At 43.8% G+C, this 27,428-nt stretch overlaps 1 protein-coding gene and 2 long non-coding RNA genes across 3 annotated transcripts; all 3 read left to right on the forward strand.

Moving 5' to 3' along the window:
* The first annotated feature begins 1,244 nt into the window (after nt 1–1,244).
* On the forward strand, nt 1,245–2,380 carry LOC132452590 (uncharacterized). The gene is made up of 2 exons (XR_009524411.1): nt 1,245–1,351; nt 2,017–2,380. It is a non-coding gene; the product is annotated as an uncharacterized LOC132452590 (long non-coding RNA).
* Nucleotides 2,381–5,283: 2,903 nt separating this feature from the next.
* Nucleotides 5,284–8,106, forward strand: LOC132452591 (uncharacterized). The gene is made up of 6 exons (XR_009524412.1): nt 5,284–6,677; nt 7,009–7,144; nt 7,304–7,393; nt 7,490–7,567; nt 7,679–7,720; nt 7,999–8,106. It is a non-coding gene; the product is annotated as an uncharacterized LOC132452591 (long non-coding RNA).
* Nucleotides 8,107–11,409: 3,303 nt separating this feature from the next.
* mtmr6 (myotubularin related protein 6) lies at nt 11,410–26,989 on the forward strand. Its single transcript, XM_060044846.1, has 15 exons — nt 11,410–12,069; nt 14,847–14,978; nt 16,645–16,807; nt 17,490–17,647; nt 18,153–18,281; nt 19,962–20,096; nt 20,239–20,371; nt 20,613–20,722; nt 21,217–21,342; nt 21,821–21,870; nt 22,175–22,268; nt 23,055–23,161; nt 23,988–24,122; nt 24,993–25,119; nt 26,186–26,989. The coding sequence occupies exons 1-15, from the start codon at nt 12,046–12,048 to the stop codon at nt 26,612–26,614; spliced, it is 2,052 nt and encodes a 683-aa protein (XP_059900829.1). The 5' UTR covers nt 11,410–12,045; the 3' UTR covers nt 26,615–26,989.
* Nucleotides 26,990–27,428: the final 439 nt, after the last annotated feature.

Genomic DNA, 27,428 nt, shown 5'->3' on the forward strand with positions numbered 1-27,428 from the left:
CCCATCCCAAGTCAGATGTGTGCGTGTGTGTGTGTGTGTGTGTGTGTGTGTGTGTGTGTGTGTGTGTGTGTGTGTGTGTGTGTGTGTGTGTGTGTGTGTGTGTGTGTGTGTGTGTGTGTGTGTGTGTGTGTGTATGTGTATATGTGTAAGGTCTGCCTCACTTGTATTCATTTGCAATAACTTGAATGGAACTTTAGACATTTGGGGATAGCTTAGCAGTCAGGTAGCTATTTAAAGCTATAATAAACCGAATATTTCGTTTATTTAGATAAAGCATTATGAAAAAGTTTGCATGCACAATAAAGCATACACATAATTTTGGCGCGCAGCATTTTCATTTTCACTCTGGGTTAAGCCCCAGGCCATGACTCTTAGCAGGAAACCGATGGATTGCTTACTCCGGGTAGGAAATGAGTCCTTAGCCCAAGTTAAGGAGTTCAAGTACCTCGGGGTCTTGTTCGCGAGTGAGGGTACTATGGAACGTGAGATTGGCCGGAGAATCGGAGCAGCGGGGGCGGTATTGCGTTCGCTTTACCGCACCGTTGTGACGAAAAGAGAGCTGAGCCGCAAGGCAAAGCTCTCGATCTACCGGTCGATCTTCGTTCCTATCCTCACCTATGGTCATGAGGGCTGGGTGATGACCGAAAGGACGAGATCGCGGGTACAAGCGGCCGAGATGAGTTTTCTCAGAAGGGTGGTTGGCGTCTCCCTTAGGGATAGGGTGAGAAGCTCAGCCATCCGTGAGGAACTCGGATTAGAGCCGCTGCTCCTTTACTTAGAAAGGAGTCAGCTGAGGTGGTTCGGGCATCTGGTAAGGATGCCCACTGGGCGCCTTCCTTGGGAGGTGTTTCAGGCACGTCCAGTGGGGAGGAGACCTCGGGGAAGACCCAGGACTAGGTGGAGAGATTATATCTCAACACTGGCCTGGGAACGCCTCGGGATCCCCCCGTCAGAGTTGGTCAATGTGGCCCGGGAAAGGGAAGTCTGGGGCCCCCTGCTTGAGCTGCTCCCCCCGCGACCCGACCCCGGATAAGCGGAAGAAAAAAATGAGATGAGTTAAGCCCCAGATGTTTATGAAACCTAGAAATCCCCACCCAAATCTATTCTCTTGAGTAGAGGCAATAAAAATGCGATATGCATGTGTAGCAATGTTGAAGCATTTCTAAACAGTGTTGAACATAGTGCTCTTGAACACAGCATGAAAATGGCCCAGTCCCCTAATCAAGCCCCTTATATAAAGCAGGTGTGATGTGCCTCAGTATGGCATTGTCTCTGCTGTGGCTGGTGACCAGCTTTAGCATAGCCCCCCTGTGACTGAGTGACTTTCATGATTACCCCCAAACCCGTGGTGGTGAGTAGTTTGTAGGCCACACCAATTGATCTACGTATGCAGCATAGTGAGCCGTACTTAATTATATTTTCCTCCATTTTGTAGCTTCACTTGCTGCTGTTTTGCCCTGTTTTGCTTTGCCTTATTGTTTTGTTTTGAGTATTTATCGAACCAACTGGGGGTTAAATGTTTGTTTTTGATTGATGTTTGAGTAGTTATTGTTTATTTAGGCTGGAGCTGGGTGCCAAACTGTAAGGAGGCTAGGCACCCCTGGTGAGGTCCCGTCACTTGCATGTGAGTTAAAGCACAGGGATATAACACGTTTTTCACCAGTTTTAGTGTGTAGTGACTGTTGATGTGAGGCACTTGTGGTGAGTGGTAGCACCCCTAGGCACTCCTCGGCGTAGTTGGCCTCTCTGCAGTTGGCCTCAGCTTTCGTCTGGTTGGTTTTGTTTAAGTTTGGGACTGCTATTTTAGATATTGTGACTTTTAGTCGTTCTATATCAATGAGTTTTAGCTGTTTGTAATAAAGATTAGGTTTATTTTGATTTCCCGTCTATCAGTTAAACGAATCTGCTTGCCCTAACAGCATTGTTAATATTATTTAACACGCGTAACATCTTTTATTATACTTTATTTCCAGGGGTGTAATTCCCCTGGTGGCGTCGGTCCTCCCTCCCCCCTAGACTTTTCCCCCTTCATCGGCCCACTCGCTACAAATGGAAGAGAGACGGAAGGAGAGGAGAAAAGGATTAGAGGGGAGAAGGAGAAGAGAGAATGAGGAGTAGTATTTAGTAGGGATGCACAGAAATTAAAATTCTTGGCCGAAACGTAACGAATATACTGAAACAGTTGGCCGAAGGCCGACACCGAATGCCGAATGTGGCTTTTAATGTTTTTCATTAATTTTGCTTTAATTTTTCACCATTGCATAAATCAAACAATTAAATGTCCTTTATAAACTTTTTTGTCTTGCTTTTCTATAAAAAAAAAAAATTACAAATTTGATACAAAATATTTATTTAATACTGAACGTTTCCTAACATTCCAGCAGACATTATAGCAAGAATTTAAGAACAATGTACCTTTTTTAATATATATTTTTAATAAAATAAATAAATGTTCGGTGTATTATGTTCAGCCTTTTTACTCCTTCGGCCGAAACCAAACATTATGTTTTGGGCCATTTTCGGCCGAACATGTTCGGTGGCCGAATATTCGGTGCATCCCTAGTATTTAGTGACCAGAACTGTGTGTGTGTGAAATCTAGTTTGTATCCATATTAAGTTAATCTTTGGCGCGGTTATTTTTATGGTGTGTGCGTATCTATATGGTGTATACCTGTGTGTGTGGTGTGTGTGTGTATATATGTGGTTTATAGCTGTCGTTTGTGTGTGCATATGATTTGTATCTGTATGTTGAGTGTGAATCTGTATCTGTGGTGTGTGCGTGCATATGGTGTGAATCTATATGGTGTGTGTGGCTGTATTTGTGTGTGTGTTGGTAGGCGATGACTCCAGTTTAACCAGTGAATGAGTTTCTCTGGTCACTTTGATGAAAGCTTCCTTCTCACACACACACATTCGCGCACACAGTAAGGTGAATTGAATGAAGACTTTTTTTCTTCATTTGAATCTAAATCAGTCAAATCAGACTCATCCCTTTAATTAAAATGAGGGAGGTCATTTAAGATCAAACACAGAGCTGAAATAGCCTCTCACTGTTACCAAGAAGACCACAGGGTGCCGAACCTGCATTGAGTTTTACTAATTAGCTCACCTGCCGCAGCTCTCCTGCCAGGTGGTTTTTTTAATTAGTTAATTGGTTGCATCTGGTGCCTTTCACTTAAAAGGGTGCGTACATTTGTTTGTGTTATGTTTTGAGGTCTCTTGTGACTTATTTAACATCTCTTCCAGTTTCACAGGTTAAAGACTTTTTGAAGTAAAGAGGAGCATCTCATCTGAACCCGATGTGAGTAGAATTGTGTGGCAAAGCACAACTGACGCGACTTGTATATTGAATATAAATCACTGATAATGTGTGAAGGTAATCGGTGATTGTGGTGGTTTAACTCTTGTTTGAAATTTGGACCATGAGTAAACTGTTCCTTCCTTCAAAGGTCTATCATGGATATTTAACTGCAGTTCTGTGAGTATCCCAACTTAACCATGAAGATGAACTGCAAACTGTAAGTCATAAGTTTCTCACTACTCTTGGGCACATTGATGTATTTGGCTTCCTGATGAGTTAACCCGTTACCTGAAGGTTGATCTCAGTAATAAGGATGTTTTATTGGTTCATGGGTTACTTAGGTGTTTGGTTTATGTTGGTTTTAATGATTTGTTAAAATGGTTACAGGCTCCAAGTTATTGTTGTAAGCTGGAGTAATGGGTTGTTTGGTTTATGTTGGTTTTAATGATTTGTTAAAATGGTTACAGGCTCCAAGTTATTGTTGTAAGCTGGAGTAATGGGTTGGGTTCTGATGTCTTCAGTCTTCTTTCCAGCTACTCTCCTGAGCTCTGCATCTTCATCACATGAGTGTTGCTTTGCTGATGAGGGTGTGGTCTGAGTGAGCAGAGGTGCATACTGGGATACAGAGCTGTCTGAAGTCTACAGGTCTGTAGACACGACCCCTCAGGGGAAACCGAGTGTTTGAGAAACTGTCGTGACGTCAGTTACATGGACTGGAATGTTCTTAAAGATGGAGACAGGGGTTCAGAAGAAGAAACACCAGGGAGAGATGAGGGGGCTCCTCATCTCAACGACTAAAACACAACTTCAGTCTGACACAGAACCATGGAACACATTCAACAGTCCCCTCCAGGCATCGTGACTCCTCAGGAACGGTTTCATTTCCAAGAAGGTCTTATTTGGGGCCATCCCCATATGGATCCTGCTCCTCAAGAGCCTCCCCCCTCCACTGGGTGCTCTTCTGAACAGATGAACTCCTTCCTGTCCTCAGGCTGACTAAAGCTGCACCGTTTGCATCTGTGAAGGCCCCTCATTCAGGAAACCACTGGACTACAAAGACATGACTTCAGAGATGTTGAATCAACCTGGGATTTTGGAGACGCCAAGCATAATCCATCACCAATGTGGGACGCCACTGAAAAATGTTGCACGTAATTTACTTCTCTGGAGACATTGGTTGTTCTGTTCTGGGTGCCCTGGCAGGAGAGCTGGGGTTGGATGATGGAACGTTATTTGGCATGAGGTTTTTACCCTGCATGATTGTTTGTGTGTTTGGGTTTGACATGAGATGGAAGATTTTTGAGCATCACTAGGGTTCTACTGTGTGTGTCTCCCACTCACACCTGGCATGGGGTTCTACGTGCCTGTCCTGGGTTCTATGTGTGTGGCTTGCTTTGACAGTGATAATGTTCATACGGGGATCTGTGTGATTTGCTTGGGATATTGGAATGGTCAACTAAATCATACCTGATGGACGGCCACACGTTTACTTAAGGGCCTCCAGTAGACATGAAGGGCCCTGAGCGATGCTCCGGAGCGAGATCCAACACACTGGGCAGGAAGGAGAGTATCCAAATCAAGGGTAAAAGGATGCAAGCGGCGTGTTCAGATCAGTGACTTCAAACTAGGACTACACCAATCAGGATCAATGGAGGATGGACACCTAAAGGAATTCCACAAGGAGAGTCTGACGTTGGAAAGGGACCGAAATGGATATTCAAGATGACCTTCAGACCTGTAATGAGACGGCTCTTCCTACCAGCCTGGATTGATGGAGAGCCCTGTGGATCTTGTCTTGCTATCAGTTGCACGTCTTCTCAGGCTGAACTGTAATTGTCTCGGACAGGACTAGCTGAACGATTGGTTCCCTTAAATCAGAACCAATCCGGGAACTCCAGCTAGTGCGCTCTTCGAGCTGAAGTTGTGCTCTTCAGCTGAGGAGGTAAGGAAACCTTCACTGGGGCTTCAAGATATATAAAGAGGAGAATGTTTCAAAGTGTTCCATGGTACTCTGATGAAGACCGTTGGTGTGTTCCACTGGCTGAGAGGAAGAACCCACACATCTTCCTCTTGGCCTTTCTCCTCTGAGAATCCTGGCGCCATCTTGAAGGATATTCCAGCTCATGTAACTGATGTCACGACAGATTCACAAACACTTGGTTTCTCCTGAGGGGCTTTTCTATAGAACTGAAGACTTCAGACGGCACTGTATCCCAGCATGCATCTCTGCTCACTCAGACCACACCCCCATGAGTAGGATGCAACACTCTAGTGATGGAGATGTAGTGTTTTTTAAAGTAACGAGGGAGCAGACTAAGGGGATTAGAACGCAATGGAATGTCTAGTCTGTAAATCTTTAAACCATGAAGATGGTTGGAAAAGTCAGGAATTGGGCTTATTTTTAATATGGGCAGTCCTTTCACTCGGATGCTCACTTCTCAATGGAAATGTACATGCGTTGGCTGGCTGGCATGATTTGCTGTTGGTGATGATGCGGTCAGGGTGACGTTGCAGGGCTATGGTCGGCTCTCTGTGAGCTCAACGTTTAGATTTTCTCTGTATGGTTTGTACCCTGAATAATCTAGATAATTGTAAAATGTAGACACTGCATTGAATGATTTTAGGTTTAAAGTTGTTGTACATGGTAGTTTGGTTCTTCGTATGGTTTTGAGTGATTATAACTTGTACACACTGGGTGCATAATAATGTAAAGTTACACTGAATAGTATTAATGACCAACAGCAACAAACAGATCTCCTCAAGGTAAGTCTGTTGGCTGTATTTTAATGAAGACCATCGCTGGACTTCAGGATCTTCCCCCGTTCAGCTCAAGGTGAGGCGCTGGTTATTTTTCTTTGGTTGGTTCCGGCTGGAATGTTCGGATTCCAGTCGGACGGTTTGTGCTTCCCGCCGTGGAAGATTCTGAGTGAGGTCACTTGATTTAGTCCCAATGGTTGGCATAGAAAGTTGTAGTCTTGACAACCATAAGAACACTGACACGAATTTCGTACAATATGTTAATTTTCGATGGTTGCGCCGTACTTTTAACCACGTTGACGGGACTCTCACTGCGTACAAAACGGCGTTCTACTTGCGGCCCAATTTTTGACATCGGTGAAGGCTGAAAATCATTTCAAGGTGGAAGACAATTTGACATTTCTTCAAAGGAACCCAGCACCTGAATATGAGTTGAGTAAATTTGATTTAATATTGATACTGCTTAGTGTTCATTGTTACTTCACTGTTACTTGCTGATATAAACCTCCTGCTGTAGCTCAAAGGTGAGGCTGAGAGGCTTGGGACCGGAGGCTTGTGGTGCCAGGATGGACCGGAGACTGAGGCTGGAGACCAGGGGCCTGCAGCACCGGACCAGAGGGTAACCATCACCAAGCTCATCTGAAACACTAAAATCCTTTTTAGGTCTGGTTTTGATCAACTTATGACTTTACATCTGTGCCAAGCTGTGATTTGAGTTAATTCATAACGGTTTTGTGTCGGAGTCATATGAGCCATTATTGTTTCTGGTGCTGCTATGACCGTAGTGGATGAATTGCTGAACGCAACAATCTGCAGACGTTGTCTAATTTAAGTGTTTAAATATGTTTTAAATTAGTCTTCCATTTTACAAGTGAACCTCAGATGCAGGAGGTGGGGTGTATTGCGCCCCAAGGTGATTAACTACTGATGCCAAGTGTGTTTGTAACCAGACCAGGAATCCATGGCTGAAGGAGCTGACGGAGGAGCCGCGCTGAAGGCCCTGCCTGGAGGAGGAGCCGTGCTGAAGGCCCTGCCTGGTGGAGGAGCTGACGGAGGCCCTGCCTGGTGGAGGATGTCTGTCGTGGGGTAGATGGAGCCTGACTCTGAAGTGACCATCACACACTCTGCCACTTCTCGTAGAATACTGCTACCACAAACCACCGGAGTTTGTACCATATATACCAGACGACTACATCTGTTTTACCACATGTTGCAGCAAGCCTTCCGCTGTCTGTTCCAACCCAGGACTCTGGTTTGGAGGAGAGCTGATGGAGGAGCTGATGGAGGAGCTGAGTCGCTGGAGGACGACTTGGAATCGACCAACAAGGATTCCTCGTAAGTTTGTATTTACTTGCATGGTTGACCTAAAGGGCAAAATAGAGCTGTTACTTTGACATGCGTTAACAAACTACCGCTGTGTTTTCTTACTAGAACCTGTTTCTGGAGCGGAGGCGAGCTGATAGGGGAGCCGTGAATCTGGAGGATGACGTCACTCTACCAACAAGGATTGTAACTTTGTATTAACCTGTATCAACAAAGTGGAAATAAAGGGCTTAAAATTAAGACAAACTACAAGTTTGTTACCAGACGTTGAGACCAGACTTGCGCTTTTTGTTTCAGACCAGGACTCTGGCTGAGGAGAGCTGATGGAGGAGCCATAAAGTAAGCAGAGTGGACTTAACGCAGGATTAGTTTGTCCAGTAGAAGTTAAGGCATACTACTGTGGTTGGTTACCAGACAAACTACAGCTGCTACTTTGTTACGCGCCATTAGAGCCCAACTACTCCTGTGTTTGTGACCTTACATTAGAGACCAACTACTCCTGTGTTTGTGACCTTACATTAGAGACAAACTACTACTGTGTTTGTGACCTTACATTAGAGACAAACTACTACTGTGTTTGTGACCTTACAATAGAGACAAATTATATTTGTAACCAGACCAGGAATCTGGAGGACTGACAGAGAAGCCGTACATCTGGAAGGCAAATCCTGAGGACGACCAGGACTCTACCATCAAGGATTCCTCTAAGTTTGCATTATCTGGATATAGTGGACTAGGTAGGGGGTTGGGGGTTCAACTCTCAAACCAATTGTGCCAGGTTCAAGTCCTCAGAATACAGTGATGCGTCCTTGAGCAAGGCGCCCTAAAGCCTGCCTGCTCCTTAATGACGTCTCTTTCGTTCAGATAATGTTGCATCTTTTGAATATTGAACCTAATCAATGTCCTTGTTTGGTCCGGGCAGACACACCTGAGCTGAACCCCACCTGATCCGGACATCCTGCTGGTCCCGTCTCCTCAGTTCATCTGAGCCTCTTCCTCCAGAAGACATGCTGAGCTCAGCGGTCTGAGGCTGATGTATCAATGTCCTCCAGTGGGAGTGATCTTCTTGACCCCACATGTAGCCGTGTGCTTCCACACGCCTTTCCCTCACGTCTGTCACTAACCTCATTACTTCACTACTCTCTACTCCTTCCCCTTCTTCTTCCTTCTCCGTGGTTCGAACCTTTACTCTGAAGGAGTGTCTCCTTGAACCTTTACACTGAAGGAGCGTCTTCCTCTCCTCAGAGGGTTCAGCGTTAGGGTTGAGAGTCAGGGTTTAGAGTCAGGGACAGAGCTGGTCAGGGAATGCTGGTTTTACATAAACCTTTTCACTTGCTTTCTGAATGGTGGTGTCATTTTGATGAGATTCATTTGGGAAAATGTTTTCCTCTGCTTGCCTTTACAAAAATATGTATTAAACTTCTGTGTTTGTAACCAGACCAGGTATCCATGGCTGAAGGAGCTGATGGTGGAGCCGTGCTGAAAGAGCTGATGGCGGAGCCATGCTGAAGGCCCTGCCTGGGGGAGGAGCCGTGATGGAGGCCCTGCCTGGTGGAGGAGCTGATGGAGGCCCTGCCTGGTGGAGGATGTCTGTCATGGGGTAGATGGAGCCTGACTCTGAAGTGACCATCACACTCACTGCCACTTCTCGTAGAATACTGCTAAGACAAACCACCGGCGTTTGTACCAATATACCAGACGACTACATCTGTTTTACCACAGGAGGTTTTTACCTCCTCGTAAGTTTGTATTTACTTACATGGTTGACTTAAAGGGGAAAATACAGCTGTTACTTTGACATGCGTTAACAAACTACCGCTGTGTTTTCTTACTAGAACGTGTTTCTGGAGCGGAGGCGAGCTGATAGGGGAGCCGTGAATCTGGAGGATGACCATCACTCTACCAACAAGGATTGTACGTTTGTATTAACCTAACAAAGTGGAAATAAAGGGCTTAAAATTAAGAAAAACTACATGTTTGTTACCAGACGTTGGGGCCAGACTTGCGCTGTTTGTTCCAGACCAATGGTGCCGGGTTCAAGTCCTCAGAATACAGTGATGCGTCCTTGAGCAAGGCGCCCTAAAGCCTGCCTGCTCCTTAATGGCGTCTCTTTGGTTTAGATAATGTTGCATCTTTTGAATATCGAACGTAATCCATGTCCTTGTTTGGTTCCGGGCAGACACAGCTGAGCTGAACCTCACCTGATCCTGTTTGGTCGGGGGAAGACGCACCTGAGCTGAACCTCACCTGATTGGTCGGGGGCAGACTCACCTGAGCTCAACCTCACCTGATCCTGTTTGGTGGGGGGCAGACTCACCTGAGCTGAACCCACCCTGATCCTGACATCCTGCTGGTCCCGTCTCCTCAGTTCATCTGAGCCTGGTCCTCCAGAAGACCTGCTGAGCTCAGCGGTCTGAGGCTGATGGATCAATGACCTCCAGTGGGAGTGATCTTCTTGACCCCACATGTAGCTGTGTGCTTCCACACGCCTTTCCCTCATGTCTGTCACTAACCTCATTACTTCACTACTCTCTACTGCTTCCTCTTTTCTTCCTTCTCTGTGGTTCGAACCTTTACACGGAAGGCGCGTCTTCCTGCCCTCAGAGGGTTTAGCGTTAGGGTTGAGAGTCAGGGTTTAGAGTCAGGGACAGAGCTGGTCAGGGAGGACTGCTTTTACACAAACCTCTTCACTTGCTTTTGGAATGGTGGTGACATTTTTAAAAGATTCATTTGGGAAAATGTTTTCCTCTGCTTTTTTTTTTTTTTTTTTTTTTTTTTGCAAATTGTATTCAACTTCTGTCAAGTGTTTTTGTTAATATATATTAAAATCCCACATTGACTTCTACATGTTTGTTGCGGTTCATTTAATTGTCCTTTAACTTGGTTAATGTCAAGTTAAACTCCTGCAATACATTTAATATACATGATTGTTATTCTGCAATGTTCACATATTCATTTTGAAAAAATATTAAACCTCCATATTACTACTAAATTCAAGCCTATTCATGTATTTAACAATGTACATACTGGCCCGCAGGCCATTCTCTGCTACTACAACACGTTCAATCCACCAACCCGTCTCACATCAATGTACTGTAGCTACGTTGGTTCAAACGGAAAATGTCGTTTGGTGTGAGACTGTTGTCCAGCAGAGGGAGCTGTCATACACCTTAATTATACAGTTTGCTGTGTATTTACATTTTAAAATGTTCATGGGGTGGTCTTTGTCTGCAAATAACTGCCTCCAGCAACTGGATTGGTCGAAACGTATAAAGTGAAGGAAATAAAATCCCAGTTCACCAGATCTGCGGTCAGATTTTGGATCATGAATGTATTGAGCTCGGAGGAGGACGGCAGGACGCGTGTTTACCTGGTCGATTAGGCCTTGAACGCAGACGCTGAACCCAGACATCCTAATCACAGACCCTGTGTTTAATTTGCCCTGAATATAATTTTTGGGTTAAAAAAATAGTCAATATATTATTTATAAGTACTAGTCTAGATAGTCCTTCTGGCAAGACTAACAGTTTAAAAACATAATCTTTTTACCACTTCAAGTGAATTAACCTATCCAATCCCCAGTCAGATGTGTGTGTAAAGTCTGTCTCACTTGTATTAATTTTACTCTGAAATAACTTGAATGGACCTTTAGACATTTGGGGATAAGCAGCACAGCAGTCAGTAGCTATTTTAAGCTATAAACTGCGCATTTTGTTTATTTAGGTGAAGCATTGTGAAAAATGTTCATGCAAAATAAAGCCTAGAAATCATTTGGCCATTTTCATTTTCCGTCTGGGCTAAGCCCCGGATGTTTATAAAATCTAGAAACACCCCTGGCTTAAGGAGTGGACCCATCAAAAACTCATTTCACAAATGCATGTTTTTGCAAACAAAATTAGGTTGTTTCAGTATTAGCCTGTGACGTCAGTGGGGGTGGCAACTGGAATCACGTGACAGTACTTGGACGTTGGATGTCCATGTCCTACAAGCCGCAGCGAGACATTATAGCAAACGTGACTCTTCCGCGATGACGAAATATATTTAATTTCAAAGTAAAGTATTCTTGTAACTTTCATATTTTGAACTTCGCGTTGCGACCTATTTCAGAAATCCAATGCTTTAATTTTTTAAGTGTTTGTTATGTATAATAGTTTAGTGAAGTACGGTGTTAGCAAAAATATAGTTTCTGATGGAGAAATTGTTTTTTCTAAAACCTTAACGGATGTCACGACTGTTCAGATCTCATCTTTTGAAACTCGTAGGCGGAAGTTCTCATCCTAAAATGCGTGTCAATTTAAGCTCAAATATGACAACAGTCCGCGCACAAATTGTTAATTTCTCATCTATTTCCATGAAACCATATTTATTTCTTCAACAAGACTGTCCTATTAATTTTAAAAAGACAAAAATACTTAACAAAATGGCAATTACAAAGTAAACCTTTACTTTGAAAGTAACAAGCAGGAAAACCTGGTCGTAATCTTTGCTACCTTTACGCGGATGCTGTGGAAATTTGACAATAAACATCATATGCTGCCGACAGAACGATCTCTGAAAGCCCTTTCTCTAAACTGATCTCCCTTTGGTAAGATCAATGCTACAGTTACACCAATAAGGTGTCGTTTAAGCTTTGCATGAACTGACTGCTGTTTCGATCGGAAGAAATGGAGCATATCCGAACGCCAAAGGTAAGCAGATTTTGGCTATCCAATATAACTGCATTGAATAAAATGGGAGCAGGGCGGCCTTGCGTTTTTTTTTCTTTTGATTTGTTTGGTGAGATGTTCCACGTATCTGTGATCAAGACTAATGCTAAATAGCTGGCAGTGATTCTGTTTATTTATGGGGAATTGCGCACCCATGTCACTTTCATTCCACTACACGATTTAACTTGCTAGACTTCCCCCATTGAGTTCAAGTCGGTTCCATATCTTTGAGTAATTTCTTTTTAAGATCTACGAATTACGTCCTGATTGAGGAATAATTATGTGCTAGAGATTATGCATGCCATGTTTCACAGTACGTTTCAGGCCGACTGACATTTCAGAGATTGGCCCTAAAACTATCCCGTGCAAAAATAAATCATCTCCAAATGATGCCACCCTGAGTCCGTCCGTTTATGTTCCTGTGTCTCTCGTCTGTGTGGATTAGATGCATTAGATGGTTGGTACAAACCAAGAAGCGATTAAAAAGAGGCGTGTATGCCATCATTAAGGCTTAAGACGGTGAGTCATTTTGTTTGGGGGTGAGATGGGTGGAGAGTTTAAATCGTTGCGTTACTTAGAAACACACTCTTTTATCCATCTTTTTTTTTGTCATTTTCTTGCCCATGAGCTGCAAAGTTTTATTTATAGTTGGGTATGGATCGATATTTATATTTATGTTTCCTATGAAATAATTAGTTACACCTTACCGCGGAAGCACTATCATCAACATATAATGTGTGCAGTGCACCTGTTATTGCCCACTGTTCCCACTGTTATCTCCCCACACACACACACACACACACACACACACACACACACACACACACACACACACACACACACACACACACACAAACTGACACTCTCACTGTCGGTTTACTTCCTGTGTGGCCTGTAGCCAGCCCTCCATAGAGGAGCTTATTCCTGTTGCTGGCTGGCCAGTTGCCTGGAGACCGTAGATAGGCCCAGCTGAACCATTTTATGATATCAGTGAAAGACAGGAAACGGATATGGAAAGAGGCGAGGATGGCTCTCTTGATGAATCATGATATAGTGGCAGGTTGCTGCTTCTGCCAATGCTTCTAGCTAGTTTATATGAAAGTGGGTCGGTCTGAAAGAACCATATTGCTGTCGTTCTTTTGTTTAGTTTAATATTTTTTTTCTGCAGAGCAGCTTTATTAGTTTTCCATTAAGTTATTAGCTGCCTTATTGAGAATAGTCGAGACTCGAGCGGAGGGGAAGGTACCAAGAATCGGCTCACATAGTAGTACTTACTGAACCCAGTGTGTCAAAAGGGGAAGCAACTGCCTCAATTTCCGCAAAAAAGACATTTGAACCCAATATCCATGTATGTTTAATAGATTTTTGTTGAAAAAATAATTATAATCTAAACATTAGCAGTGCTACTTTACATAAGCCTGTACTGTTTTCCTAGGCTAATGGCCTCAATACACTGGGATAGGGATACACTCATACACTGGGAGGCCAAGGGCTCCCATCCATCAATGTGGATAGCCCTAGCATGGAACCTCAAACCACATAAAAGTGCAGAAAAATCGAATTAATTGGATGTAAATCATGTGACTAGGACAGGGGGCCTTACATGCCCTTCCCCTGATGCTGCATAGAAAGGCAAATTGACTTCCTTATTCATGACAACAAAAAATGAAAAAAGTTAAAAGTTGATTTAATAATTGATGTTTCATAGTCAGGCACGTGGGAGAACGTCAAAGGTTGAATGTAATTTGTCTTGTTCAAGCAATCAACTGGACAGGCTTCCTCTGCTAAGTTGAGTCAATGTTTGACCAATGTGTGTGTTTTGTTAAACTGTTTCACGGAAGCCTAGGTATTTATAATGGCTACTGGTGGAATTTTTGGCAAATACTTTGAAAATAACTACGATTTGTGACATATCCCTGTATCATAGTCTCAGAAATGTTTTGGGAAGTGCCTTGAGCTACATATTCTGTATGAAAAGGACTATACAAAGGAATTATTGAGGGTGACGATGGTCATTATTATTTGCTTGTATAAAAACAATGGCAGGGAGTGTGTGACTCATTAGCAATGAGGAAGTAGTGTCAATGTGTCAACTTTCAGTTGTTTGTCATAAACCAAGTGAAAGATTATGCTAAGGCTATTAGGAATGCAATACTTTAAGCATTGGCATCTTGCTTTAGAGGGTTGGTTTTGCGTTGTGCACAGAGAATGTGTTTTGGCTATCGTGGCAGGCGTTATTTACAACATCCCTTTGTCCCAAATCCCAAGCTGCCTGCAAAAGGCAGAGCTCCGGCTGCGAGGCTCCCAACACCGCTCATCCTCCATCTGTTGGAGGGCTAGTGTCCTCCACCTGTTGAGCTGATGGAAACCAAATAGATGTGCTTGACTGGGTGAATACTAGGGTTGTGGTTTTTAATCAGAGACAGCCTCTTAATTTTTGTGTTCTTCTGAGTAAACTTTTCTTGCAATCATTAAAGGTCAGCTTAGCAACCAAACCAATACGATAAATCTAAGATGTTATACAGCCAATATTGCATTCATTAGAGGAACATGAGCGATACTTTTTTACTTCAACGTTAGTTTACAGTTAAAAAATAAACTTTTTGATAATCACCTATTTCCTGTGTGTGTGTGTGTGTGTGTGTGTGTGTGTGTGTGTGTGTGTGTGTGTGTGTGTGTGTGTGTGTGTGTGTGTGTGTGTGTGTGTGTGTGTGTGTGTGTGTGTGTGTGTGTGTGTGTGTGTGTGTGTGTGTTTACAGGTGGAGCAGGTTCGCCTGCTGGACCGCTTCAGCAGCAAGTCGACGAGCGGCACGCTGTACCTAACGGCCACACACCTCATCTTCGTGGAGAGCAGCCCAAGCAGCCCCTCATCTGCAGCACAGGAAATATGGGTCAGTGTTGTCGGTGTGTGTGTCTGCAACAGGGGATTACCCGTTCTGCACTGTGGGAACAAGGATATTGCAACATCTAAGATGTCAGCCAATCGGGCCAACCATGTTGTGGTTGCAAAAGCGCAAATGCATAGCCCTGATTGGCTTGAGTTGGCACCGTGGCAACAAGATTGGTTTGTGCTGTAAACGTGTGGAACCCATGTCACTGTCAATAGAAGTCGGTAGATAGCTTTGCCGTGGCAACGCAACCAGGTCATGCTATAAACTAGTGGATCCCAGATCATCCGCTATTAACTCACACTTATGCCAGCTTAGCCAGTAAAAGTTATTTATTCCATTTTATCGACGCCTTAATGACTACACTGAGAGTCTACTGGAAAGCAAACAAAAGGTGTATCGCTTTTGGCAATCATGTTTCCCTGTTTATAAAACATGTTTAAACTACATAAAGCAAACAGAACTTCCCAGACAGAAGAGCACTTTAAAGCAGGAACTTGTTTGTGAGGAGTCTTCCTCTGAAGTTAAAAATGCTAAGATCAGCAAAAACCTGTTCTCTGCTTTTTATGCTGTGGCCAGTAAACCTGTTTCTGTTATTTCTCTTGTTAAGGTATTTGTTACTACCTTAAATCACCGGTCTGAGCTTGTGTCTTTGTGAACAAAGACACAGTATGAACAAAAGAGTGTCGCTCTTTTATGCTTAAACCTAATATACCATTATACCAAAATATAATATATCAGCCGGGTATAAACAACCCTGACAGTGGGTTAGTTCTGCATTTTATGACCACCCATGTGTAATGTGTGCAGACATGTTCAACGGTCTGCCTGACAGACATGCAGAAGTACATTAGTATTAGTAGTAGTAGTAGTAGCATTGATAATCATATTTTTTGATATTCTCGAAGCCGACAAAGCATTATAATGGAGTTGTTTCACAATACCACAAATAAGCCCCTCTCTAGTATAAGCGGTATCTTATTATGCATCTTTTCCCACAACCCAAATACTTGCATGTACTGCCCAATGCTGGCGTTAAACCATAACGAAATAGTTTGAATAGTAAAATATTCCTTGGGACCGTGACCATCTGCAACCATCAGGCACTGCCAGTTGTCTGATGGTTGAGTTGGCGTCTGTGAGTAATCGGGGATGATGCCGGTTGAAGTTTTAGTAAAACCCTGAACTTTTTGACTGATTTAGGGAACAAGGCATCTTTTATTTTGAAAGCAATTCATCAAGACGCACAGGCTTTGAATTATCGTTCATGGACTGAGAGAACATTGTATTAAGAATTGTGGCCTTCTGAAGTAATGCCGATGTTTATTCCTTTACGAGGATACATTTTACCCGCAAACCTCTTATGTTAATGAGCGTGTGGGCTTTACAAGCTGACGGCATTAGGAACTTTATGAAATATTTAGTGTTTGCAAAATCAACCTTTAAGCCGAAACGGAAAACAAGCTGCGGCAAAAGTATCGGTTGCAAAATCATGATATAAACCTTTTTCTTTTGTAAAAAAAAAACTATGAAAACGACGATTGATCGATCAAGCTAAAACCTAGAACTTCGCCCGTTTGTCTGTTCATTCACAAGGCTCTCTTGATACATTGCTGCAAAAAATAAAATCCCAGCGTGTCACCGGTCCACCTCTCTGGTCCTCCTCCAGGTCCTGCACCACCACATAGCCTCGGTGGAGAAGCTGTCCCTCACCACCACAGGCTGCCCGCTGGTTATCCAGTGCCGGAACTTCCGCGTGGTCCACTTTGTTCTCCAGCGGGAGCGCGACTGCCACGACATCTACAGCTCCCTGCTGCGCCTGCTCCGACCCGGTGGGTGACCGCACCGTCTGTCTGTCTGTCTGTCTGTCTGTCTGTCTGTCTGTCTGTCTGTCTGTCTGTCTGTCTGTCTGTCTGTCTGTCCGTCCAGAATATCTGTCTGTCTGTCTGTCTGTCTGTCCGTCCAGAATGTCTGTCTGTCTGTCTGTCTGTCTGTCTGTCTGTCTGTCTGGACGGACGGACGGACGGACGGACGGACGGACGGACGGACGGACGGATGTGAATGTCAGGCAATATTGTAAAGCGCTTCGGATAAAAGCGCTGTATAAAAGCAGTCCATTTACCATTTACCATGTCTGTGTGGCCGCCACGTCACAGTAACGGTCGGAAACCTAGTCCATGGGATATGAAACAGATTCAGAGCGGCCGTGGACTTATTCTGATAATTATTTGTCGTGTGTAAACTTTCTAAATTAAGTTGAAAGACATTTGATTGAGTTACCAGAAGAGAAGCATGTAGGGTTCTGTTAGGTCATAGACAAACAGATGCAGGTTTGCTTAAATATTTACATAAACACACGCACATGCACACACAGGATATTTTTTCTAAGTCACGTCATTCTGGAAGCACACCACATGCACACTTCTGCTATTTTGTAATTGCACCCATTCTGAGGTGGATTATTAAATGGTAAACTCAAGCTCTCTCTTGCTGTCTCTGCCTCCCTCTCCTCAGTCGCCTATGAGGAGCTCTATGCGTTCTCGTACAACCCCAAGCAGAACGACCAGCAGCGGGAGGAAGGCTGGCAGCTCATTGACCTGGGGGCGGAGTATGAGAGGATGGGTGTCCCCTGCGACCAATGGCAGCTCACCGACGTCAACAGAGACTTCAAGGTAAGGGCGCTCCGATTGGACCCATTATTGTTTTTTATTTATATTTTATTTTCCCCCGTAGACAAGGCAGAGGTATACAATGTTCTTTGGCTAAGAACACAAATGAAAAAGAAACAAGTGTAAGAAACAAGCTAAGATCAGGTCGAAAACACTTCTAATCTGTATTCTGTACAATAGTGTGCATACAAAATTCCTTCTATGGTAGCATTCAAACAATGCTTGTCTCCATGTCATACACAATGTTCTCCAGCAGAGGGCATCACAGACTCAATTTAGTTGTCTCTGTCACCTTGCTATAGCTGTAGTAGTCCCACCTTTAGGACCTACAGCCATCTGTTGTCCACCAATCTATTACAAACCCTAATCAACATGTCCTACTTTGATTGATTGATTGATTGATTGGTGTGTGTGTTGATGATGATTGTATTACTGCTGGCTGTGCAACTGATTGAATGATTACCTTACTGTGTGTGTGTGTGTGTGTGTGTGTGTGTGTGTGTCCCAGGTGTGCGAGACGTATCCGCGGGACCTGTACGTCCCCATCACGGCCAACAAACCCATCATCGTGGGGAGCTCCAAGTTTCGCAGCAAGGGCCGTTTCCCCGTGCTCACGTACTTCTACCAGGAGAAGAAGGTACCGCAGATCACCCTCAATATCTAACACCGCCTGACAATGTGTGGCCTCATTCAGGCATGCAAACTCGTTACCATTTGCCGTCTTTGAATGCAAAACGGCTATGTGGGTTGTCTAGATCCGGGAAGAAGGAGGGGCTCAGAGAGCCAGTATATCATGTTTATTAGGGCACTTACAGTCTGCTTCGGTCCGAATCAGGAAACATTTGTTGACGTTGTGCCTGGATCTTGGTTTCAGTTTGTTGTCACACTGTATATTGTAGAGCGGACCAACATGTGTAAACCTGGAGTTGTCGAGCGTCTCAAGTTGTTCCAACAATGATCTGCACATTTCGTTAAAAAAAGAAAATGTGTGGATGCATGTTTTTTTCATGATGCACTTCCCGGACACACAAAATTGTTTTGGTCTGTTGTGCATTCTCTTTAAAACAGTCCAAGACCGCCCAAAAACAGGTGGTCTCAGATCCCCGAAAAGGGAAGCATAAATACTAGTCATTGTTTAATGTAAATACAATCAACCAATCAATTTACACGATAAAGACTAAGCATTGTTTAGTGTAAGGTGTTGAAATAGTAAACCCTAATCAACATGGCCCACTTTGATTAGTCATTGGTGTGTGTTGATGATGATTGTATTACTGTTGGCTGTGTAACAGATTGCCGGGGATAAATAAGATAACCTTACATATAAATGAATGCTACGTGAATAACGGTATCAAAAACGATCTCACAAACTGCTAATAATACTTATCAGGCTACTACTTACATTAAAGTTAAATATGCCTTAGTACTTTATTTTGCTTAATCTTGTCACTCTTCTGGTTTGTGAATAGCAGCAGATTATTCCTAAACATGATCAGATATGAACATTTAGAATCCTATTATGTAAAAGACTCTCCCTGGGGGGGGGGCATGACCGTGGACCATCCGGGGGGTCTGGGAATCCTGCCCCAGGCGCATTCGTCTCGCCTTTTCCACCCATAACCTGTTGGCATGCATGCTCATCCCCTCCTAAAAGGTTGTCTCTTATCTGGCATCGGTCTCCACACGAGATTTGAATGATGAGTACGAGCCCTAGAAACACTAACATGCATAATGCTGGGAACTTTACTAGCCACGATGGAAAGAACCGCAAAGGCCACAAGGCAAACGCAAGCTAAGCCATACTATAAACCAGTGCTTTTCTGCCTGTGTTAATGCAGATAATAATAATAGAAAATGAAAAAAAATTGTTTTACATTGTTCAGTAAATATATTATATTATGGGTTGTTACAAATTCAAAAGTTGTGTTGCCTTGTGCATTCCATTATTTATTTTTCATTTTGATGTTTTCCATTGATGTTTTTACTTGTGTTTACTAAATTCAAATTATAATGATGCAACATACCCGTGTTGCACTAGTAAGTGTGATTGAGCAGCATCGCCAACAAACGCAGTTGTTCCTCTTTTATTTTTAGTTTGTAGCCCGCTCAATGTAAGTAATGACAGTAATGAGGGTAATGACATTTTGTTAGGTCCCTAATCTATTTGATAGTGATTAGGTGGATTTTAACTTTGGTTGACATGCTTACATACAAATACATCATTTAGTTCCCTGCCGTGTCTTTTTACGAATGATGCCAGGTCAAGTGAAAGTTGAAAGGTTAACTAAGGTAAACACTGTGCTCTGTTTGGACGCAGGCGGCGGTGTGCCGGTGCAGTCAGCCGCTCTCCGGCTTCAGCGCCCGCTGCCTGGAGGACGAGAGCATGCTGCAAGCCATCAGCAAGGCAAATCACAACAGCCGCTTCGTCTACGTCATGGACACCAGGCCCAAGGTACCGGCCAATCAGAGCCATCGGAATCAAGGCGTTTTATCGCTTTATCGCGCATGTCTAATAGGAAGTGAATGGGCGTTTATCGCTTTATAGCTTTTGGTGTGAACGTACAGGAAGACATTTGTTGTTGCACTCCCGCTAGCTCAATGCACTAGCCAACCGTGCGGCGGGGAAAGGCTACGAGAACGAGGACAACTACTCCAACATCCGCTTCCAGTTCGTGGGCATTGAGAACATCCACGTCATGAGGGCCAGTCTGCAGAAGTTGCTAGAAGGTTAGACGCTACAGAAACACGCCCACATAAAGGCATAAGACCATTGTGGTGTCATTCAACCTTTTTTTTTTTTTTACCTGCATGATTCGATTCGATTCTGAAAAAGTAAAAAATCAACCACTTTAATTATTTTTGAGTCTTAGACAATTTTGATTCTCAAGTAAAACAAAAGGCAAAATAAATACAACAAATTATGAATGAACTAAAATATTATTTTATCTTTGTCTCGCCTTCCTTACAGTTATCGGGAATCGCTCTCTGTCCATGAGCGACTACCTGATGGGAATCGAGGGCTGTGGTTGGCTACGACATGTCAAGGCAGTGGTCGATGCCGCCATTTTCCTCACCAAGGTAGGTCCATACCCACATGATTCTTCATCACTGTTATTACGCCACGCTCTTCCTCGTGCGAGTGTTTGTGTCGAGACTAGGGGTAAGGATTCACCGATTGAATATGGCAGACCAACAAGACTGAAAATAGATTGAATTGTCAAAATGAAAAGTCATTATTTGATTTATAATATTTATATATTGTTTTATGAAATTGTATTTCACAAATTTTGAAACAAAACATGCGTTTCCAAGCATTGTCCAGGTCAATCTATGAACCATAATACATTAATCTACAATCATAGCCGATAATGAAATGCCGGAAAAAGTAACGTCAAATATAATTTCTTAATTCTTAGCCTAAATGCTGTGTCCAATTTGCAATGAATTAACATTTTCCCTAAAAATGTTGAATGAAAGCTATGCAATAATCCTTATTCAACCCTTCTCAGAACAATTTCAATAAAATTGTATTATCATATAGTTTATTCGAAACGTTTGTGTGTCTATTCCAGGCAGTGACTGTAGAGGGCGCCAGTGTACTAGTGCACTGTTCAGACGGCTGGGACAGGACGGCGCAGGTGTGCTCCCTGGGAGCCCTGCTCATGGACCCCTACTACCGCACCATCAAGGGCTTCATGGTACCTTCTCACCACACACACAAATCAAACACACTACTGAAACGGATGCACTCACAGATATAAATCTTCAACTCCTGTTGTTGGATGAAGTTTTTTGTTGGCCAACATGTGGAATTATTATTGGCCAAGTTAGGTGTTAACCTTCTTTACTTCACATATTGATGAATACAACGACTTGGATCTTGGCTTTGACCAAAGACTATATACTGTAATGATTTCGAGTCGTTATTGTTAATGCACATTCCACTGCTAATTTCTAAGATGTCTCTTCTTGGCAGGAAATGGGGTGGAAAACTGCCGTAGAATTGTGCTGATGTTGGAGTCTTTCATATAATCTATAACTGGCAGTCAGTAGTTATTCAGATTCTGATGTTCTGAGGATAAAAGCTCTTTAGAAAGCAAACATTTACTCCTTAGTGTCAGCTCAATACAGGAGTCACTAATAAATCTTAAAAAAGCATTTCTATTTTTTTTCTAGGTACTGATCGAGAAAGACTGGATCTCATTTGGTCACAAATTTGCAGACAGGTGGGATGGCTGCTCTATTATTTTCCCTTCACATAGTTCAAACTGTTTTTTATGTTCGACCTCCACAATTATACCCACCTTAACTTACTATTTAAACCATCCGTGGATTTCAAGCAGCCTCTAACAAGATAATGACCCATCTGTCTTCTTTCAACCTCATGAATGTAAAATCATACATTTGATGCACAGCTGTTTTTATGTATCACACGATTACCATTGGTTCTGTAACATTTAGATGTTTCTCTGGCATTACAAACAGCATTTCTCTGGGTCTGCATGACACTTGCTCTTGTCCTGTTGCTAGGTGTGACCAGTTGGACGGGGACCCTAAAGAGGTGTCCCCCGTCTTCACACAGTTCCTGGAGTGTGTTTGGCAGCTCACAGAGCAATTCCCACAGGTGTGTGTGTGTGTGTGTCCTTTTTATTGTATTGCTCACATGACAGGATTCGGGGAACCACTTAAAGGGGTAGTTCGACGTTTTGGACATAGGGCCTGATTCCCAAGTTAGCCTTGGTGTTCTTTATTATTGGATACAGTTTTCAACACATTTCATTCAGTTCTTCTAGTTGCAGGAGTTCGCTCGTGCTAGGCTAGCGCACAGCAACGGGCAATGCTAGCCTGCTAATAAAACAGTCTTACCTTCTCCACAGTACACCCAAGGTCAATCAATTATTACCCCAGACTATAGATGCAAATATCTGTGTTGATAGAATAATGTTAGAAATAAAACTAGCCTTGCATCGCATTTTGAGGGACTACTTTCTCAGCAGCAGTGGAATTTAACCTAGGTATCAGTCCGCCACTGCCGTAGCCTACTACCAGGAATATAACACTGCTGCTGAGACACAGCAAGTCCCTCAAAATGCAATGCAAGGTTGGTTTTATTTCTAACATTATTCTATCAACACAGACATTTTCATCGACCGTCTGGCGTTATAGTTGATTTGCCTCGGGTGTACTGGGGAGTGGGTAAGACTGTTTTATTAGCAGGCTAGTATTGCCCGTTGCCGTGCGCTAGCCTAGCACGAGCAAACTCTGCAACTAGAAGGACTGAATGAAATGTGTTAACTTGGGAATCAGGCCCTATGTCCAAAATGTACCGGATTTTGATGAATGGTAGTTTGGTCATTGAAGTGGTCTGCGTCTGACACGCCTGTGATTGGCCTTGTCCTTTATCCCTCAGGCGTTTGAGTTCAGCGAGTGGTTCCTGCTGCAGATCCACGAGCACGTGCACTCGTGCCAGTATGGCAACTTCCTGGGGAACAACCAGCGGCAGAGAGAGGAGCTGCAGTGAGCACTCACTCACTCACTGACTGACTGACTGACTGACTGACTGACTCAGGGTATAGTTTGAGCGTTCAAATACATGCACCAAGGTCAATAGAAAGACACCCTATCTAGCCGATATCGTTCCTTGCGTACCAAAGATATAACCCAACACCTTATCGTTGCTGTCCAGCGTCCAGTACTTAGGAATAAGAAAAAAAAAGTGTTACTATTTTATTAGTATTTGACCATAGTCAAGCTGAACGTTGTGTTGTTCGTCATTGATATGAATAACTGGGTCGGAGGCAAGAAGTGCATTGCGTTACTTAATCATCAACCTACCGGATAGAACGTTTATGCAAGCGATGTGTGCACTCACTTTTTTTTTTTTAACCCTGTCGTTGAAGACATGTGGCCAAATTCTCTTCGCACTTAATCTCATAAAAGATGAAGTGCTCTGCTGAACTGCACTCCAACCCCACCGTTATTTGCCTGCGCCCTTCTCCGCTCCCACATCTCAAATACATAAAACATGAGCCCTTATTCACTTAGTGTTTCTTGAGTAAAGAATACGCTGTGCTTATTCAAACAACCAGTTCTTTATTTAGCCTGGCATTGCAGCTCTTGCATGGCAAACAACCAGAGGCTTTCTCCGGTTCGGCTGTGTATTCTTCAACTGCTCTTCTCGATACTCATTGGTTGTATATTTGTGAAACCCACAGACAGACGTTAAGGGGGAACCAATAGTATTGGTTCATGAAACTAATAAATAAAAAAATCACTTTATCAAGATATAAGGTTTTTCCCCAGTCAGCGATAATGAACTCTCTCTCCCTCTCTCCATCTCCAGGCTGAGGGAGAAGACCCACTCTCTGTGGGCCTTCCTGATGGAAGAGCAGCAGAACTACCAAAACCCTTTCTACAGCAGCGCCTACGGGAAGACACACCCTGTTCTGGAGCCTTCCACCCTGCCCTACCACTTCAAGTCAGTACCTCCTGATTTATGGGCTTGTTTATTAAAGGATTCCTATTGGCCGACTACACTGTTGTCAGCTAGTCTTCCTCAAATGCGACGGGCAAACGGAATCCATGAATACAGTAACATGCTATCAGTTGAGGTCAAATTAAGATGCAATAGGTTGAATACTTTCAGAATTATCCATAAAAAATAAAACAGAAGGATGTGAACATTGTTATTTTAAATTGGTCTGTCATCCGTTCTTGGCTTTTAAACCTAGAACTTGTCAAGCTGCCTGTTTCGAGCAGTCATCCAAGAGGTTTGGCACTGTCGACTTGCAGTCCTGGCGCTGCTGACAGATGTTAATTAATCTGGGGACAGGATGATGACAACGGACTCTCTGTCTGTCCCTCTCTCCACTCATGCCATGCTTGATCTACTGTCTACCCGCACTCTGCGCAGTGATGCGTTTTATTACCACAGTTTATTTATGGCGGTCCTTCACACATAAACATGCACCAGAACCCGAGCAGGAGGGTGGGGTCCACAGTGAAAACAGGGATGATACAGTGAATAGAGATGAATTTAGTTGAGTGGTAGGTTACAGTGAATACAGAGACAGCTTGGGTAGGTGCAGGTAGGGGTTAGGCAGTGAATAGACGGACACGTTGTTGAGTAGCAGGTACATGTTAGGCAGACGCATCTTTATGAGGGAGCAGCTAGGGGTAAGACAGTGAATAAAGAGACATCTTATGAAGGAGCAGTTAGGGGTTAGGCAGTGAACACAGAGAGAGCTTATGAAGGAGCAGGTAGGGGTTGACAGACTTGCTCAAAGATCCTTAGAGATTGAGTATTTATCTAACCACGTGCATTTGTGATGGTGTGTGCGTGTCGTAGGTTCTGGAGGAACATGTACCATCAGTTCGACAGGTCCATGCACCCCCGCCAATCCATCCTGAAGACCATACACACTCTGAAGGAGACGAGCCTGAAGAGCGCGCAGACGCTTCGCGCCCTGGAGAACGTAAGAGTCTCCCCGATACCTTTACACCCTCTCGGAACGATCCCCCACTTCGGATTTACTGCCCGATTTACTGCCCGATTGACTGCCCGATTTACTGCCCGACTGGCCAAATATGTTGCAATAACTGCAACGCTAATGTCCGAGTGTTGCCACTTGCTCTGTCCGTTGTTTAGAAAATGAAATGTCCCTTGGTGTTTCAAACACGGTCAGGCCATATAGGTTTCCCACAAGATGCCGATTTATAAAAAATGTCATCCTGGGACCATGCGACCTCTGTCAACTCCATCGACGTATCCAGTCGTGTCTCCATCCAGTCATGAAAGGATGTGAACATTATGATTTTTTTTAAACCGTGGCCCGTCATTCGTTCTCGGCTTTGCAGCCTAGAAGTAACCTCGCTGCCCGGTACCAGAGCTCATCCGAGGGGTTTGGCGTTGTCCCCTTGCTGTACAGGCGCCGCTGACGGGTGTCAATTCATCACGAGAGCAGACGTGACGACGTACTGTTTCCCAGACGCCGATTTATTTGTAACATTTTCCTTTGACCACGCGACCAATGAAAACTCGACCCTGACTCTTCTCATCGGCTTTCGTTTGCACAACCCTCAAGAGGGCAACCCTAGGACACAACCCTGTTTTATAGGGCTGAACGATTAATCGAATTCAAATCGAAATCGCGATGTTATAGAACGCGGTAAGTTATTTGTTACCGTTACTGACTGGAAATCAGTAAGATTCATTGAATTTTACAATTCAATAGTTAAATAAAGAAGTTAATCTCAACACATCGGCCTGGCCTAAAGGAAAGAGCAGTTTTTATGTTGACTGCTTCCAATGTTGTGTTGGTCATACTAAAGAATGATTTATTTCTTTTTTTGTGAATAATACACAACATAAGGAACTTAATAAATCATATTTTTTTTTTAATTAACGGCTTCACTCATTAAATCGCAATTGCAATATTGGTCAAAATAATCGCAATTCGATTTTCCTCCCCAAATCGTTCAGCCCCGCTGGTTTATGCTGAAGTACCCGTCAGTGCTCACTCTCCTCCGTTCCGTCTCTAGGAGCTCCAGCAGCTGGGCGTGACCCCGGTGGTGACCTCCGCCCCGCCGCCCGCCCCGTCCCCCTCCCCTCCTCCCCCGAGCCGGGAGCAGCAGCAGCAACGCTCCCTGACCAACGCCAACCCCGCCCCCCCGCGCCCCAACTCTCTCATCCTGGGGGCCCCCCAGGTCAGCCGCAAGGAGGCCCAGCAGGATGAAGAGAAACAGCAGCAGCAGCAGGAGAGGGAGGAGGAGGAGGAGGAGGAGGAGGTGGGAGAGGAGGCCACGGAGAGCACCGACACGGACCGGACAGTAGAGGGCAGCAGCGGCACCGATAGCAGGAAGCAGAGCTACGGCGAGCTGGAAGGGTCATACGAGGACGGCGACGAGATGCCGAAGGAGGAGCCGGCCGTGGTCAGCCTGGAGTTCGGCATGGCTCGGATGACCTGCTGAGACCAACTCAAGGGGGGATCGGGGGGACAGGCAAGATGGATGTGTGTGTGAGTGTGTGGGTGTATGCGTGTGCGTGTGTGAGGGCACATGCCCATGTGCGCTTGTGTCGGGAATCTTGAGTACATGATAACATTGTGATTGGGCTGACAGGCTGAGTAAGGATGATAGGAAGCGTACGTCGACTGTATAGTATAAATCTCTATTATATGCCGCATTATTATGGCATTTACTGCACTCGGACAAATAACTTGTTTTTTTATTCATGTCAAATGCACTATAGATAATTAATGAACAAAGTAAGAGAATAAATGATTATAACAATGATAATATAAAGGCATTTCTTTTGTTTTTATGTTAAAGTTGTATCCGATTTTACGTGAAGGTTTCTTGTATTTCTTGTTACACTCGATTATGCATCGTGGAAACATCCAAATGATCTTGTTTCTGACTAGGCTTCAAAATATGTTGGCACCAGATCGATTCAATTTCAATGGCTCCAGAAAGATTTCATTTAGATAATCAAATAAATCCAACCTTATCTTGTTTACTGAAATCTACAGCAATTTATTAAGAAATGACGTAACTTTATTTCCCTATAACTCCAACAATATTATAGCCTGTCAACAGTTGACAGTTGATTGGAGCAGTACTCACATTGATTGGATGATCTGATTATTGACTCATTGATCCTGTAATCCCATTGGTTGTTATTCTAGACAGGAGGTTGGAAGCTGGGTGTCCTGACCTTATTTGGGGTCAATGCTATAGAGTCACAGGGTAAAGGTCACTGGGGACGGGGGGGCTGTCCTATTGT

This window comes from Gadus macrocephalus, chromosome 23 (assembly GCF_031168955.1).
Source record: "Gadus macrocephalus chromosome 23, ASM3116895v1".
Taxonomy (NCBI): Eukaryota; Metazoa; Chordata; class Actinopteri; order Gadiformes; family Gadidae; genus Gadus; species Gadus macrocephalus.